Source organism: Mustela nivalis (genome assembly GCF_964662115.1).
Source record: "Mustela nivalis genome assembly, chromosome: 15".
Lineage (NCBI taxonomy): Eukaryota > Metazoa > Chordata > Mammalia > Carnivora > Mustelidae > Mustela > Mustela nivalis.
The window spans coordinates 77,773,284-77,788,779 of NC_139034.1; the positions used below are offsets into that span (position 1 = coordinate 77,773,284).

At 44.0% G+C, this 15,496-nt stretch overlaps 1 protein-coding gene and 1 long non-coding RNA gene across 8 annotated transcripts in view; one reads left to right on the forward strand and one right to left on the reverse strand.

Moving 5' to 3' along the window:
- Positions 1 to 5,223, reverse strand: part of LOC309848821 — a 56,270-nt gene extending 51,047 nt beyond the window's left edge. The window contains exons 1-3 of one of the 6 annotated variants that reach the window (XR_014303311.1): positions 4,567 to 5,223; positions 3,029 to 3,162; positions 1,173 to 1,268 (exon numbers count right to left, since the gene is read on the reverse strand). This is a non-coding gene — a long non-coding RNA (uncharacterized lncRNA). Of the gene's footprint in view, positions 1 to 1,172; positions 1,269 to 3,028; positions 3,182 to 3,254; positions 4,079 to 4,566 lie in introns of those variants that run through there. The other 5 variants (XR_014303312.1, XR_014303315.1, XR_014303316.1 and 2 more) reach the window with 5 other exon arrangements.
- The window catches only part of UBAC2 (UBA domain containing 2), a 160,975-nt gene continuing 149,602 nt past the window's right edge, over positions 4,124 to 15,496 (forward strand). For both annotated transcript variants that reach the window (XM_082700827.1, XM_082700828.1), the window contains exon 1: positions 4,124 to 4,306. In XM_082700827.1, the coding sequence (XP_082556953.1) occupies positions 4,276 to 4,306 (31 nt within the window). In that variant the 5' untranslated portion in view covers positions 4,124 to 4,275. The remainder of the gene's footprint in view (positions 4,307 to 15,496) is intronic.

Sequence of the window (15,496 nt, forward strand, 5' to 3'; positions counted from 1 at the left end):
AGCCAGAGGCAGGGTCTCAACACCTTTTCTTAATATTCACATTATATATAGTATTTTTTATAATAAAGGCTAGGTTTATACATCTTTTTTAAAGATACAGAATCACTAAGTGCATCGTTCCCACGTGTAAATTGGGACTGGTGACTTCAAAGAGACAAGCAGAGCTGTTGCATGTGGAATGGTGTTTTGAATTGGTGAAAAACTCTTGATTAAGTTCCAAATAACAACTGAAACAGTAACTTGTTGCATTCCTGGCAAATTCAGCATGAATTAAAACTCTGCCAGGCACATGTTTACATGTAAAATGAAATTGGTTCTAGATTCAGAAAGATACAAATAGACTTTTACCTACCTAAGAAATATGAGGTTGGAGAGTAAAACACAAGTTAGAAAAGAGAACAATTAAATTTTTTTTGGTAAAAGGATTGCATCTGGCATTTACCGGACACCACGCAGGCTCTTCCAATTCATTGTGACAACCCAAAATACACTTAACAGGTTTCCAAAATGCTCCATGCTCAGTAGACATCTATAATGAGAATTACTAAATCAGTAAAAAGATGCAAGTACTCTAAAAAAAACCCTCCAGACCTATTTCTTCATAACTATTAGTTTCATAGATATTATATGCTAAAAATGCATTTGATGCAGTGTAAAGGCTACTTTACCCAAGGACTGACCATCAACCCTAGTCATTATCTACTGATTCCTCCAAAAGGTTGCTGACTACAATCCCTGCTAATTTGGAAAGGGGGTCCTCAGCCAGAATATAAAAACAGGATGTGGTTTACAAGGTAAAGGTATAATAGCTGTCATATGATCAGAACTTGGTACTTTGGAAGTCTGTGGTTCTTAATTTGGTTGTGGTTGGCCCCCTCTACTGTTAGTATTCTTTAGGAAAAATTCTTTCTAGCTCTGCTCTACGAAAAAAACATGGTGCTAAAGGCAAGCTGAAATCTACAGGAAAAGCTGTGTCAGGGATGCTCGGTCAGCAACCTTCCCCCAGGACTCCTCTGGAGATCTGCTTTCTAATGCTAAAACCTTAGAGGTGCTATGTTTTATTTTAGGAAAGGAAGACAATGTTTTCACACCAATAGACTCAAAATGGGTAGGATACAACATCTGGTAAGACACATTCCCTGCCCTCTACGGGCTTACTCTTTCAAACTTACCGCTACTACCCCAATGTAGAAAGCAGATTCGGCAAGACATGGGAAGGCAAATGATGATTCCTAGTAACTGACAGAATTAGCTCTCCAAAATACAATCTAGAGAAGAGACAAGGTAGAAATACAGGCAAGGACTTTAGAAATGATAAACACTGAGCATTCTGGGATTGTGTGATAACCGTTGGCTAAATCACACAAGTATAGGAGTTCTCATCCTTACGCTATTGATATTTTGGGCAGGTTTTCTTTTTTTTAATTTAAAAAAATTTTTTAAAGTAGGCTCTACACTGGGCTTGAACTCACAACCCTGAGATCAAGACCTGAGCTGAGATCAAGCGTCAGATATGTAACCCAATGGGCCACTCGGATGCACAGGAGAAGTCTTCACTATGGGAGGCAGCCCTGTGTATTGTAGGATGTTTACCAGCATCCCATCTGCCCATTAGATGCCATTAGTGGGCCCCTCTCATAACTGTAACACCAAAAATGTCTCCAAATATTGGCAAGTGTCCTCTGGAGTCCCCAAACTGCCCCCTGTTGAGAATCACTGCACTAGTGCTTCTCAGACTTTTGCATACAAATCACCTGAGGGTCTTGCTAAATGCTGCTTTAGTAAGTCTGGGAATAGGGCCTGGCACTTTCTAGTTCAAACAAGATCCCAGATGAAGCTGATGCTGCCCATGCAAGGACAATACTTGCTTCTTACAAGACAAACCTACAGCTTTCTACCAGTTGATATGTCCAGGTTCCGAGTGCAGAGTACACTCAAGGTACAGATCCCTGAAAATACTCTCGAGCAAGGACTGCATACCGTATTAAGTTACTGTGCATTTAGTTAAGAATGTTGCAGAACTGAATATAAATAAGTGAATGGTTTTTTTTTTTTTTTGTCTTTGTTTTTCTAAACTTCAAAGTGCTTTACCTCCTATTTCAGCAGTTCTCCAACATTTTATCTTGGGATTTCTTTAGCATTCTTAAAGATAGTCGAGAACTATGAGAGCTTTTGCTAACATGAGTTATATCTATTAGAAACATTAGAAATTAATTAAGAGACGGAAAAATTTAAAAACTGTTTGGAATTCATTTAAAAATAACAGACCCATTGCACATTAATATAATTAATATATTTTTGTGAAAAATTGCAGCACATTCTCAAGCAAAAAATTATGGAGGAAAATAAAATTATTGCACACATTTTTTTGCAAATGTCTAAGATCTGGCTTTATAGAAGACAGCTGGATCTTCCTATTGGCTTCTGCTTTCAGTCTGTTGTGATACATTGTTTTGATTGAAATACAGGAAGAAAATCTGGCCTCACAGGATTTTGTTGTTGGAAAAGGAAGCATTTTAATAGTCATTTCCGATAATATGGACTTTTTTCTGATACTACAGCATAACTTAACAAGCAGTAGTTTCTTAAAGATTAGTTGGAATGAGAAATCTGAAGCCCTATCAATGAGCTTTTTGTACTGTTACACTAAAACGTATTGGTTTATCTTGCAGTTTGCATTGATCTTACCCACGCATGATTTTGTAACACGATGCATTGATCAAGTGGAGAATGTTGGTTCACTAAGTTATACAGCCTTTCCAAATGCACAGAGGGAAACTCCATTATATTTTCCTGAGTGAATAAGAGTAAAGAAAAATGTCTTAGGGGCGCCTGGGTGGCTCAGTGGGTTAAGCCTTGGCCTTAGGCTCAGGTCATGATCTCAGGGTCATGGGATGGAGTCCCCACATCAGGCTCTCTGCTCAGCAGGGAGCCTGCTTTCCCCTTGCTCTCTGCCTGCCTCTCTGCCTGCTTGTGATCTGTGATCAAATAAATTAATAAAATATTTAAAAAAAGAAAAATATCTTACCACAATTATGAAAATGGTTCTGGCCTTCTGGAATCCCACTTTAGGGATAAAGTGGTGTGGGGTGGGGTAGCCACATCTACTTTGAGAACCAGTGACCTATGTAGGCTAAGGGTTTTGTTGCCAACCAATAGCTTCTGTAAAACAAATAAAAGCCTAAGGAAAATAAGTCACTTCTGCTTTTGCCCTCTAGCAATAAATCAGTGATAAAATTCTGGGTCACTCTCACCTCTCCTTCAAGGCAGGAACTATGTTTTATTGATCCACAAATTCCAGATTTAGCTCACTCAGTGCCTGGCCCTTACAAACACTCCAAAAGTATTTTCTTTTAAAAGTATGCCATACAGCTGTGTAGCCTGTCCTTTTCATTTAGCCTTGTAGTTGCTCAGTTTCCCCACAATACGTATTCTTTAATAACTACATAATATAAAATTAAAGTTTTCAGGCTCAAACTCATTTTAAAAAACATGACTTTGCCTTAGTAAAGATTAATCTCATTTTGCGAGGGGGAAAAAAAAATGAAATGCCTAGGTCTGCAAGGCCGCTAAGGCATTAGTTCGGGGAGCAAGATCGCTCAGCCATAGACTCGCCACCCCTGGGATCTGACCACCTGCCGGCGCGGTGCGGAAGGGTGGGGTCCCGTGAGCACCATTCACGGCGCCTGAGGGGATTCCGCGCGGGATCGACGCGGGAAAGGGCTGGACAGCGCAGCTCTCGGCGACTGAGCGGCCTCTCGCACCTGGGGGACACCAGAACCCCAGATAGTTACTGTCAACAGTCCTCGGGGGAGCGAGCTTCGCGGGGGCTGCCCAGAAAGACTGAGCATGCGTGGAACGCGCCGGGCGTCCCGTCTGGGGAGAGGGTAGAGGTCACCCGGAATGCCCCCCACGCCGGCACTCCCGAGGAATCAGCTGCCACGCCGACTCCACAGGAGTTATACTCCCGCTCCTCCCACGAAGTCCCCCTGTTGCTTTTCTAAAGGGGACCCGCAGCAGTCGGCAAAACCCGGACAGACGGATCTCTCCGACTGAGGACCGACTTCCCTTCCCAGGCAGGAAGGGAGGGGGCGGGCGGGCGGAGCGGCGCGTCCCCTGGGCTGCGCATGCGCCGCTCGCAAGCAGCCCCTGGAGTAGAATCCAGTTGCCGGATTCGCCGCCACGCCGGGAGTGCGCCTGCGCGGTCGCCGGGTCCCTCCACCTCCACTTTCCCTCCCCCTGTCCCCCCGCGGGGGCTCCGGGTCCGGCGGGACCATGTTCACCAGCACCGGCTCCAGTGGGCTTTGTGAGTACCGGCTGCCGCCATCCTGACTGTTCCCTACGCGCGACCCTGGGCACCTCTTTGAGAAGCCTGGGGGCAAAGGGGACCCTCGGGGTTGCAGGAGGTTTGGGGGCCGACCCTCCATGCCCGCGCCCATATCTTCGGGGTTCCTTCCCGTGAGGGGCAGCGGACACTCCCCCACCTCAGCCTGGAGGGGCAAGTGCGGACTGAGTCCCGCGGTCAGCCCCGGCCCCCCACCTATGAACCCCAGGTGCGATGCTCACGTGTTCCAGGGGCTGCTGCAGGCAGGCTGGACAGTTAGGGTCGGGCTGGGTGTCCCGGTGTTCTCCGGGCTCGACCCCTTGTGTTCAGCGGCGCGTGTGCCAGGCTGAAAGAAGGGGCTGTCCTGGAGGAGCAGATGCTGGAAGCCTGCCCCCTTCCCAGTCACCTTGCTCCATTTAGGCTACAGAGGGACCCAGCTGGCTCTCCCCCAGATGCAAATTTCCAACCTCTGTCTCGGGAACTGACCCCTCAGGTTTGCTTAGATTTCTTTCCTCCTCCATCTCCTTTAAGAGTTTTTAGACAAACACAAACTGATGAAAGTACATTAAAGTGGAAGGAAGTTAAGTCGTTTGGCAGGAAAGTGCGGACATTGCTGCTGGATGTTGCCGTCATCTTGCACTCGAATGTCAGTGGTGGTCAGCAGGTAGAGGGAAAAGAAATATATCTAGCCTTGAGGACAATTTTATTTTTTTCCCTGAAATTTTTCAGTTGACTCTTGGTAAGGTGGCCTGTGTGTTAAGTAAACAGCAGTGAGATTGGGCACTGGGACAGCAACAGTGAACTATTTGGAACAGCATAATTTACAGTTGCTTGTCCCTGTTACTACTTCCTGTCTCTCCACATGAGAACTTAATCATGCCCAGGTATGGAAGCAGTTGACATTTCCAAATACTAAAGATCTACCGTTATTGTTAGAAGCCTTTTCCGAGAATACAGGTCTTAGGCTGAGGGTGAGTATCAGAGACACAGGCATAATTTTAAATCTTCCTCACTCTCAGGTTTTGGAGTGGGTTGAATATTTATGATTTCCCTTGTTTCATAATTAATTCGATTCACTCATTGGCCTTAGAGTAGGTTATAGCTACTGGCTAGTTAATCTTCCCCAGACTACCCTTTGCATAAAGAACATAGGACTGTTGGCACTGCTGGTCAAGAAGGTGGTGTGATTTTCTTGGGATCATGCAGTGACCCCTACACTGGTGGATATAAAATTAATGGTTGAATCTTCCATTTTAGTTATTTCAGCCTTTTGAACTATCCTTCCCTCTGACCAAAATACATGAAAAAATTTAAAAGGTTACTCTACTGCATTACTAGGTTACTGGTTACTGTAGTAGTCATTGTGTTGGCAAAGTTTATTCTGCTTTGATACATGGTGACGCTGGGGAAGGTCAGACTTGATCACCTAAGGCACAGGGTTTATGAGTACTGAGTTCTAGGAACCGAACTCCTGCCCAGGGAGAGGCGTAGGCCAAGGCTTCTCCTCAGCTGTCTTGACCTATTTCTGAAATAAGTGTATTCTCAGGGTAAGACTTGATGGGATGGCCATTCCTCAGAAGGCCATGTCTCATGCACTCATTTAACAAACATTTTGAGCATCTGTTATGGGCTAGAAACTGCTAGTTGCTGGGATTTCAATGTTGAACAAGTCTCGGTCCCTTGTATTCCTTTAGGGGATGTTGGGCAGTTTTTCCAGGACTGGTCTTTGGCCAGACTGGGTGTGAGCAATCATCTGCTTTAAAATTTTTCCTGGCAAGGCTGTCCAGTGAGAGGGAGTGATTTTATTTAGCAAGTTGTGTGGCTCTTTGGTAAGTCAAAGTTCTGATTTTGAGTGAGTATCTCTGGAAGGATAATCTGCCTGCCTGTGACCCTGTGGATGATGAGCGAACATTGTCTTTTCAAGGGAAAGAGTCCCTGCCCTTTCCTACCTCCTGCATATGTCCCTCATTATGTGACTGGTAGATAATGGTGTTTTAGTGTTACATTTGCCTTCCTCTCAGTTATTTATTCAACAGGTGTCTATTGGGTACCCATGTAGGCCCCACACTGTTTGTGTACAGAGGATGAGGAGGTAAACCAGGTAAAGGAAACCAGCATCAAGTAATTAACAGGGTGATTTCCCATAGTGATGAGAGTCCTGAAGACAGTACGAGCATAATGGTTTGGAGATTGAGGTTATGGGGGTGCCTGCTTCAGCAAGTGTGGTCAGGAAGATATCTGGGAACATGACACTTGAGCTGAGACCCAGGTGGTGTCAAGGACCCATCCACATCAGTGTTTGTTGAAAAATGTACATTTTGCAGAAAGGGAACAGCAAGGCAAGCACAAAGACTGAAACAGGCAAAGCAGGGCATTTTCAAAGCACTGAAGAAAGCTGGGGCTGCCAGGGCATTAAATCACGGATAGGGTGTTTGTGACTATGTCTTTGAAACTGTATTGCTGTCTATCTAGTCATGTAATTATGGCTTGATAAAAGTGTATGGGAAACATATTCAGGACTTATTTTAGATTGCTTATAGACCAGTGCATCATTTAATTATGTGTTAAGTAATAGATGTATCATTTATTATACTTACTATGTTTTTCCCATTACTTAGTCACTTCACAGTATATTCACTCTGTAACAATAGACTTAACCAACATTAATTGTATGTCTAATGTATTCCAGGTTTAGTTCCCACCCTCAAGTTCATTGTCTAGTGGGGAAATATTTTAAAAAAGAAATGAAACTACTTGTCTGCCTGGTGCTGTGGGTTTATTGATGGGGTGTGGGCTGGTTAAGGGAGAGGCACAGTTGTTGGTGCAGGTGATATCTGAGCTGATTTTTGAGGGATAAGTAAGAGTTTGTCAGGCATGCAAGTGGGGAGAGGCCCTCAAAGAGCAACAGAGCCTGGGCAGGCCTGGAAAAGAGGCAGGAGGTGGTGAATTAGAGTATTGTTAGTAATGGCTGGACTGAGCAGTTTAAGAAGTGTGTGGGGAAATCATGCACCTGAAGAGGGAGAAGAGGAGGAGCTAGGGGAGAAGGTAGAGGAATGGCTGAGGTTCCTTCTCTTCAGGAACACAGATAGGAATGAATGATAGACCAAAGTCCAGAGAAGCAGGAGGAGGTAATGATCTAGAGCACTAAGGAATGCTTTACGTTGCTGGGGGAAGGAAGACTGGGCGGGGGTTGTTATTGGTGGTGGTGACAGCAGTGTTTCCAAATGCTGCCCGAGTCCTAGCTAGAAAAAAAAATCAACCATGGAACTTTCTGAATGTCCATATTCCCAGGTCCCATCCCCAGACAGACTGATTGAGAAGGGCTAATGTGGGCATCAGAAATCTGAATTTTTAAAGCATCCCCAGGAGATTCTAAGGGACAGAGAAATTTACATCAAAACAAGAGGGTGGCTGGCAGAAGGGGCAGAGTGAATAGACTCCAGCGGGAGATGCTTAAGGCTCCAGCTAAGGTAGTAGCAGTGAGAATGAACAGGATAGAGAAGAAAGAGTCTAAAGATGTGTGAGTAGGTAGGTCGTGTCCATAAAACTTGTTGAGGGACGCCTGGGTGGCTCAAGCGGTAGAGCGTCTGCCTTCAGCTCAGGTCATGATCCCAGGCTCTTGGGATCGAGTCCCTCAGCCGGGGACCTGCTTCTCCCCCTCCCTCTGCTGTTCCCCCTGCTTATACTCTCTCTCTGCCAAATAAAAAAGTAAATTAAATCTTAGAAAAATAACCATAAATAAAACTTGTTGGATTTGAGGGATGAAGAAGGGTTGAAGGTGGCTCTGGATGGACAGATGGTGTTACCATTCGTTAGGGTCGGGGAATGCAGAAAAGGGGGAGCTCGTTGTGGGGGAAAGACAAGTTCAGCATTTGCCACATTTAATGTGTCCAGTTAGAGATACCAGGGGGGCATTTGGCGAGAGGGCGCTGACCAGATGTGGGTGGTTAGGTGGGAGCTCTGCCCTGGATATGAGTCAGGGTGCTGGAAGCAGTGAGTGGAGTTAGGAGGCTGAGGACAGGAGCTCAGGCAAGTCTAGCAACTGAGGGGTGGTAGGGAAGGAGGAGACTGCAGAGTAGGCAGAGATGGGTACTTCCTTGGGAGAAACCTGTCTTATTCTCTCAGTTCAATTAGATTTGCCCTCTTTTGTTGTACATCGACTTTTGAGCTTCTCACCACGGTGGCTCTGATCGCCACAGTGTCCATTCCCGCTGTCTCCAGTTTATAGCCCATTTCTGGCATCTTCCATGTCAAGTCGGGAGCCCCTAGCTAATTACTGGAGTTACAGTCTCATCGAGACTCTCAGAACCTGGTTCTGCTGTCCTGCTACAGTCATCTGACGAAGCCCCAAGCTGGTGTTCACGTGTGACACCTGATCTGAGTCCTTGGATTCCGTCATCTCCCTGAGCTCCTCGCCTGCCATCCCCATCCTCAAGACTGGTTCTGGCCTCTGCCCATCTCACTCTTCATGCACGTCCCCAGTAAGGGCTGTCACTTGTTTATAGCCACATTTTTACCGTTGTCAGTGACTTCCCATTGTAGGTGATAGTTGAGCTGAGTTTTGAGGGATGACATCGTAAGAGTTGGTCAGGCATACAAACTCGGTTCCCTTCTCTTTCCCCAAGCGAAAAGAGTGAAGCACTCGTCTAGCTGAAGCCCACCCTCCCTCTCTTCTTGACTCACTCTCCGCTGCCTTTTGTAGCTCCACTCTCTTCTTCATCCTCTCCGAGAGGGCGAGCCTGGCACGTGGTTGAGTCTGGAGCTTTCTCTGGTTGATGCCGTAGTGGGCCTTTCAGAGACTCCCAGAGTACTTCAGATCCCTCACCTGTGGAAAGGAGAGAATATGATGTATTTTGCTGAGTTCTTGTGAAGATTAAAATTTAGCGTGTGTAGAGCTCCTAGACTGGGGTTAGCTGTTTTCAGCTGGGTCCTTCTTCTGTGTTCTCGAGAATACAAAAGCATCGCCCCGCTGCTGACCCGAGCCTGCACCTTCCCAGCTGCTGACTTTCTTCTTCCTGGCCTCAGTCCTTAGAAGACGAGCTTTACGCTCCTTCCTCTCCCCGCTCCCCGCACTCTAGCCCTCCGCAGCTCGTCTGCTCACTGGCATGGCTCTGTACTCTACCTGCCGCAGCTTCAATCTTCTCCACCAGCCACGGAACCACAAAAACTGCTCCGGACCAGGTGACCTGGGACTTCCACACCAGCAAATCTACCGGATGCTTCTCAGTCCTTGTCTTAGTGGAAAGTTCTCTTGCATTGGCCTTGATGAACATTTCCTTCTGAAATTTGTTACTTGACTTTTATTTTTAAATTTCATGCTCACCGGCTTCTCTTCATACCTCCTGACCACATTTATTTAGTTTCTTCGAGTTTACTGGATTTGGCATTAGTAGGCTATGGTCACGGTTAGGAGAGCAGTTTCAGTGGTGCACTAAGGCCCAAACCTGCTTTGTCGAGGTACAGAATGAACCAGAGATAGACAGTACAAGTAATGAGAGTGGACCATAGAGACACGCAGTGGGGAGGGAATCAGGGGAAGACAGAGCTGAGTTAGGCCCTTTGCAGACTCAGGTGCTTGGGTGTTTTGCTAACTGAAAGTCACCCAGCACTAAGATGGAAACCGGTGCAAATTTATTAGCGTGAGAAATAAAGTTTTGAGCGGAACTGGAACCAGCGAAACTGGTTTTGATTCAAACCAGTTAGGGAGCCTGGAGTCAGATGTAGTTAGGGTGCATCCAAGGGCCAGTGAGTGGTGTCAGGCCACAGTGAGGACATTCATCTCGCTCCAGAGGTGGGCGAGCTGTAAGGACTGGTGGGGCCATTCACGGTCTGTGTACTCCGGCCCCTGTGTGATGCTTAAGTGGACACCTCGAAAATTGACCTCTCCAGCTGTTTTTGTGCTCTTAAGAAGTACCAGGCTAGGGTGCCTTGGTGGCTCAGTGGGTTAAGCCTCTGCCTTCGGGCTCAGGTCATGATCTCAGAGTTCTGGGATCGAGTCCCGCATTGGGCTCTCTGCTTAGCAGGGAGCCTGCTTCCTCCTCTCTCCCTCTCTGTCTCTCTCTGTGCCTACTTGTGATCTCTCTCTGTCAAATAAATAAAATCTTTAAAAAAAAAAAGAAGTACCAGGCTATGTTGTCACTAACGTATTCTTTTCTTTAGTTGTGTATTCAGTATGTCAAATACAAAACTTATTGTCTCTCACCATCTCTTTGAAATGTACTCAGCTTGGAAAGCTTTTTGCCTTTGTGAAAAGGAATCAGACTTACGACTTTTTATTCACTCTTCAAGTTATTGATTCAACAGCTGTTTAATGAGCATTCCGGTGAGCCAGCCCCTCTTCTAAGTGCTTGGAATTCAGTGGTAAATAAAAGAGGAAAAGTACATTCAAGTGGCAATAACCTTAGAGAAGTCACAAAATAGGGGCTCAATTTAAAAATCAAAATATGTATTTAGGGGCACCTGGCTGGTTCAGTTGGTAGAGCATGCCACTCTTGATCTGAGGGTCATGAGTTCAAGGCCCCTGTTGCACATGGAGCCTACTTTAAAAAAAATAAAAATACGTTGTTGAGTGTTTGAATCAACACTTCAGTCTTCATTCAAGGTAAGACTTTTTCTTCCTTTTCCTCCCAGGTAAGACTCGAACTTGACAACCACTTGCTGTGAGAGAAGGGGGTGTGATCGCCTTCTGCTCTCTTTGCGTTCCGCTGTGTCTCTCCCATTTTGTTTCTGACCTTCTTAGGTTCTAGATTAGGTGGAGCGGGAGGAGGCAGGAATGGTGAACTAGGATTGTTCTTATGTGGCTCTTAGCCTGGTCCATGGTTCAAGTTGCCTCTCCTGTGTGTTCTTTAGATTCGTGTGTGACTCCCTTGCCTGCTACTCCCCGGCCTTGGGGAAATGCATCTTCATGTTGGTGGGCCGTAGTTAGTGACTCTCCCTTAGTTCCTAGGAACTTAGGTGCACCTACGGTTTCCTCCTTCTGGAGTCCTTTTGGCTTGCTTAAGGCGCCATCAGACTGAGCCCAGGATGACCCCGCTGCTGGCTCTTCCCTGCGGCCCACCTCTGCTCTGCTGGAATTGCGGATTCTTTGCCTCGGTGGTGCGTTTTGAGCTCTGGCATCACATGGCTTCTCTTTCTCCCACTCTTTAAGTTTCCCAAGGTGGAAATTCGCTGTACCCCCACTCCAGGAGTCACGTATTTGGCTCACTGAATGAGGTCCGTTGAGCCCCTGACGCAGCTCGACGTGAGGGTGTGGTTGTACTCAGAGCACGCGGATGCCCCCTCCACGGATCCTTTTCCTGCTTTTCTCTGTTCAGTAGAGAACTCTTGCTGTTCTGCTCACTCTTCTTGGATTCATAATCAGGCTGAAAGGCTAAGAGTTGTGGGACTGCAACTAGATTAGTTGTCTTTGTAAATTCTGCATTTTGGTGTGAAACCTCCCTTTGGAGCAGCCTTTGTATTTGGTACGTTAGTGGGAATTCCAATTTTGTTATCTTGTTTTGGTTGAGTTTCTGTTTTAGGGGGCAAGATTCATCTGACTGGCCTCTTTAAAGGTGATTTGAGAATTTATATATTTCTGCTCTATTTCATTGTTTGTTGTAGTAAAGGATTAACTCATCAAGCCTGTGTTGCCCAAACCCTGCACAGTTGGCTTTAATGCCTGACTCTCGGGGATAAGCGATTTCCTACATTTCTTAACTTTCAGAGGAGTATATCCTTGAAATTCTCAAGAAATATACTATTTATTTAAAAATTTTAGTTGATGGGTGGCTCAGCGTTCTGGGATCATGATCTCAGGGTTCTGGGATCAAGCCTCACGTTGGGCTCCCTGCCCAGCTGCCTCCACTTGGGAGTCTGCTTGTCCCTCTTGCTCTGCACCGCCTCCCCCCATGCTTTGTTCTCTTTCTCTCTCGCTCTCTCAGAAAAAAAAAACAAAAAAACCCAACCCTTTAAAAAAAGAATTTTAGCTGAGGAGGAAAGATAGGTATTAATTAGAGAAGCTTGAGGGGGGGATGCTATTATTTTTTATTTTTAAAAAATATTTATTAAGTAATTTCAACACCCAGTATGGGGCTCGAACTTGGGACCCCGAGATCAAGAGTTGTGTGCCCCACCAACTGAGCCAGCCAGGCATCCCAAGGGAGAATGCTTTTATTTTTATTTACTTATTTATTTAATTTAAATTCAAGTTAGTTAACATATAGTGTAGCTTTAGTTTCAAAGTAGAATTCAGTCATTTATCTCTTACATGTAACACCCAGTGCTCATCCCGACAAGTGCCCTCCTTACTGCAAGTCACCCATTTAGCCCATCACCCACCCACCTCCCCTTCAGCAGCCCTCACTTTGTCTTCTGTATTTGAGTCTCTGTGGTTTGCCTTCCTTTCTGATTTATCTTATTTTATTTTTCTTTCCCTTCCCCGTATTCATCTGTTCTGTTTCTTAAATTCCACATATGAGTGAAATCATATTTGTCTTTCTCTGACTTATTTCACTTAGCATAATAGCCTCTAGTTCCATCCACATAGTTTGCACATGGCTAGTTTTCACTCTTTTTGATGGCTGAGTAATATTCCACTTTATATATATACCACATCTTCTTTATCCACTCATCAGTCGGTGGACATTTGAGCTCTTTCCATAACTTGGCTATTGTTCAAAATGCTGCCATAAACATTGGGGTGCACGTGCCCCTTTGAATCAGCATTTTTGTATCCTTTGGCTAGACACCTAATAGTGTAGTTGCTGGGTTGTAGGATAGTTCTATTTTTAACTTTTTAAGGAACCTTCATACTGTTTTCCAGGAAGAAAGCTGAAGGTGAAAATACAAATAATAGATTTATCAGACTCAAATACTATTTTGTAATTTGCTTTTATTTCACACAAAAGGCTTTTAAAAAGCAGTCACAATGACTATGTGTCTATCCTGCTTTTCTCCCCTTTGTCATAAGAATTTCCCAAGTATGCTATTCTTACAGAATTACATTGATGTTTTCTCCCTTTTTCCCCCATTATAGTGATGCTTAGTAGATCTTAATTTTCAGATGTTTTTAGAAGTGAAAGAAGAGTAAATAAAGAGTATTATCTTATAACTTTTGATAATACTGCAAAATTCCAGTCCCAAAGGATGGTATGTGTAACTTTAAGGGAGAAAAGATTGTTTTACTTAAGCTACTATGTTTAATTTTCAGGGTAATGCTAGGTATTGTTATTCTATTCCTGCCACAAATGAATATTTTGAAGCACAGATGATAACTTGTCCAAAATCCTGTAGCTAAAATGTGGAAGAACTAGGATTTGAGTCCAGGTTTGCCTCCGTCCAAAGTTAATGTAAATTTATTCCCCTCTCCCTTTAAGGAAAATGGCTAGGATCAATGGCGATGTAACTTCTAAGCCTTAAGAAAAATATCTGGAAGAAAGAATCATAATCTAAGATTTTATTTATTTATATGATAGAGAGAGATCACAAGTAGACAGAGAGGCAGGCAGAGAGAGAGAGGGAAGCAGGCTCCTTGCTGAGCAGAGAGCCCAATGCAGGACTCAATCCCAGGACCCTGAGATCATGACCTGAGCCGAAGGCAGTGGCTTAATCCACTGAGCCACCCAGGCGCTCCAAAAGAATCATAATCTAATGAGGATTTTATGTATCTATATGATTTCTTAAAAATTTTAATCAATAAGTGTGAGTTATTGTTAGTTTTCGGTCACACTGTAACTGTAAGTTTTACTTATGTAACACATTGCTTATGTAACAGTTACTACTAGGCTCTCTTCTAAGCAGTTTCTACATATTAACTCATTTAATTCTCAAAACAAGGAGGTATTAGGATTATGCTCCCCAGTTTGCAGGTGAGAAAGTTTAGGCACAGACAATTTAAGTAGTAGCTTCAGCAAGATCATATAGCTGGTAAAAAGTACAATTACAATTTGAACCGAGACAATCTGGGTCCATTGGGTTCTGAATGAATGAATGCACACTACTTCTTCTCAGACTTCAGGAAGTTTATTTCCATGTATCTCTCCTGACCACTGAGATGGTCACAGTCTGGTGATGAATGTAATAGCTCAGTTTAGCAGTGGCGCTGGCATCCTGGTCTTTGGAAACTGCATTCCTGTTGCTTTTCCTTCCTCCCCTTGCAACTGCTTCAGGCGCTTAGTCCCGTGTCCCCCCATGTTCTTTGCAACCCGAGTCTCCCTCTGTGTTCTAAGTCCGAAACAAGATCCAGTTTTGCTTTCAGTAGGGATATTTTATGTCCTAATTGGGGTATTTTTGTCACTATAGTTATTTGCATTTTCTTCTTTTTCCCTTTTCTTCCCTCAGAAGTCAAATTACTATCTTCTTCCATTCTCAAGTTGTCTCAGTGTCAGTTATATTAATGAAGATGAAACCTACCTTAAATCAAGCTATGTTAAAAATGCATTTCTGTGGAATTTTAATAAGTACAACCTGATAAAGTATATCGTGTTGGGGTGCCTGGGCACCTCAGTCAGGTAAGTGTTAGACTCTTGATTTTGGGTCAGGTCGTGATCTCAGGATCGTAAGGTCAAGCCCCATGTTGGGATTGGCACTGGGCATGGAACCTGATTGAGACTCTCTTCCAGCATTTCTGAAGTGTGCTTTTTGGAACTCTGGTAAAGTGAGGGGTTGCTTGAGTTTTTGTTTTTGTTGTGGGGTTTTTTTTTTTTTTCATTAAAAAATTGCTTTAAATTTATTTTTAAGTTGACTATTATAGGGTTTATTTTTATTTTTTTAAAGTTTACTTTTTTTAGTAATCCCTACACTTAAACTCAGGGTCGTGAGTTTAAGTTTAAACTTAAACTTAAACTTAAACTCACGACCCTGAGTTTAAGTCTTACAACCCTGAGATCAAGAGTTTGCATACTCTTCTGACTGAACCAGCCAGACACCCCTTATTTAGTTTATTTTTACTTTTTACTAGCTTTATTAAAATATAATTGACAAAAGCTTTATATATTTATGTTGTATGTGATGTTTTGTTACATGTACGAGTTGTGAAATGATTACTGAAATCAAGTGAATTAACCTATCCATCACCTCACATAGTTATCTTTGTGTTTATGTGTGTGTTTGGTGAAAACATTTAAGATCCACAAATTTCAGGTATACAATACAATGTTAATCACCTATAGTCATCGTTCTGTACAATGATTAAGA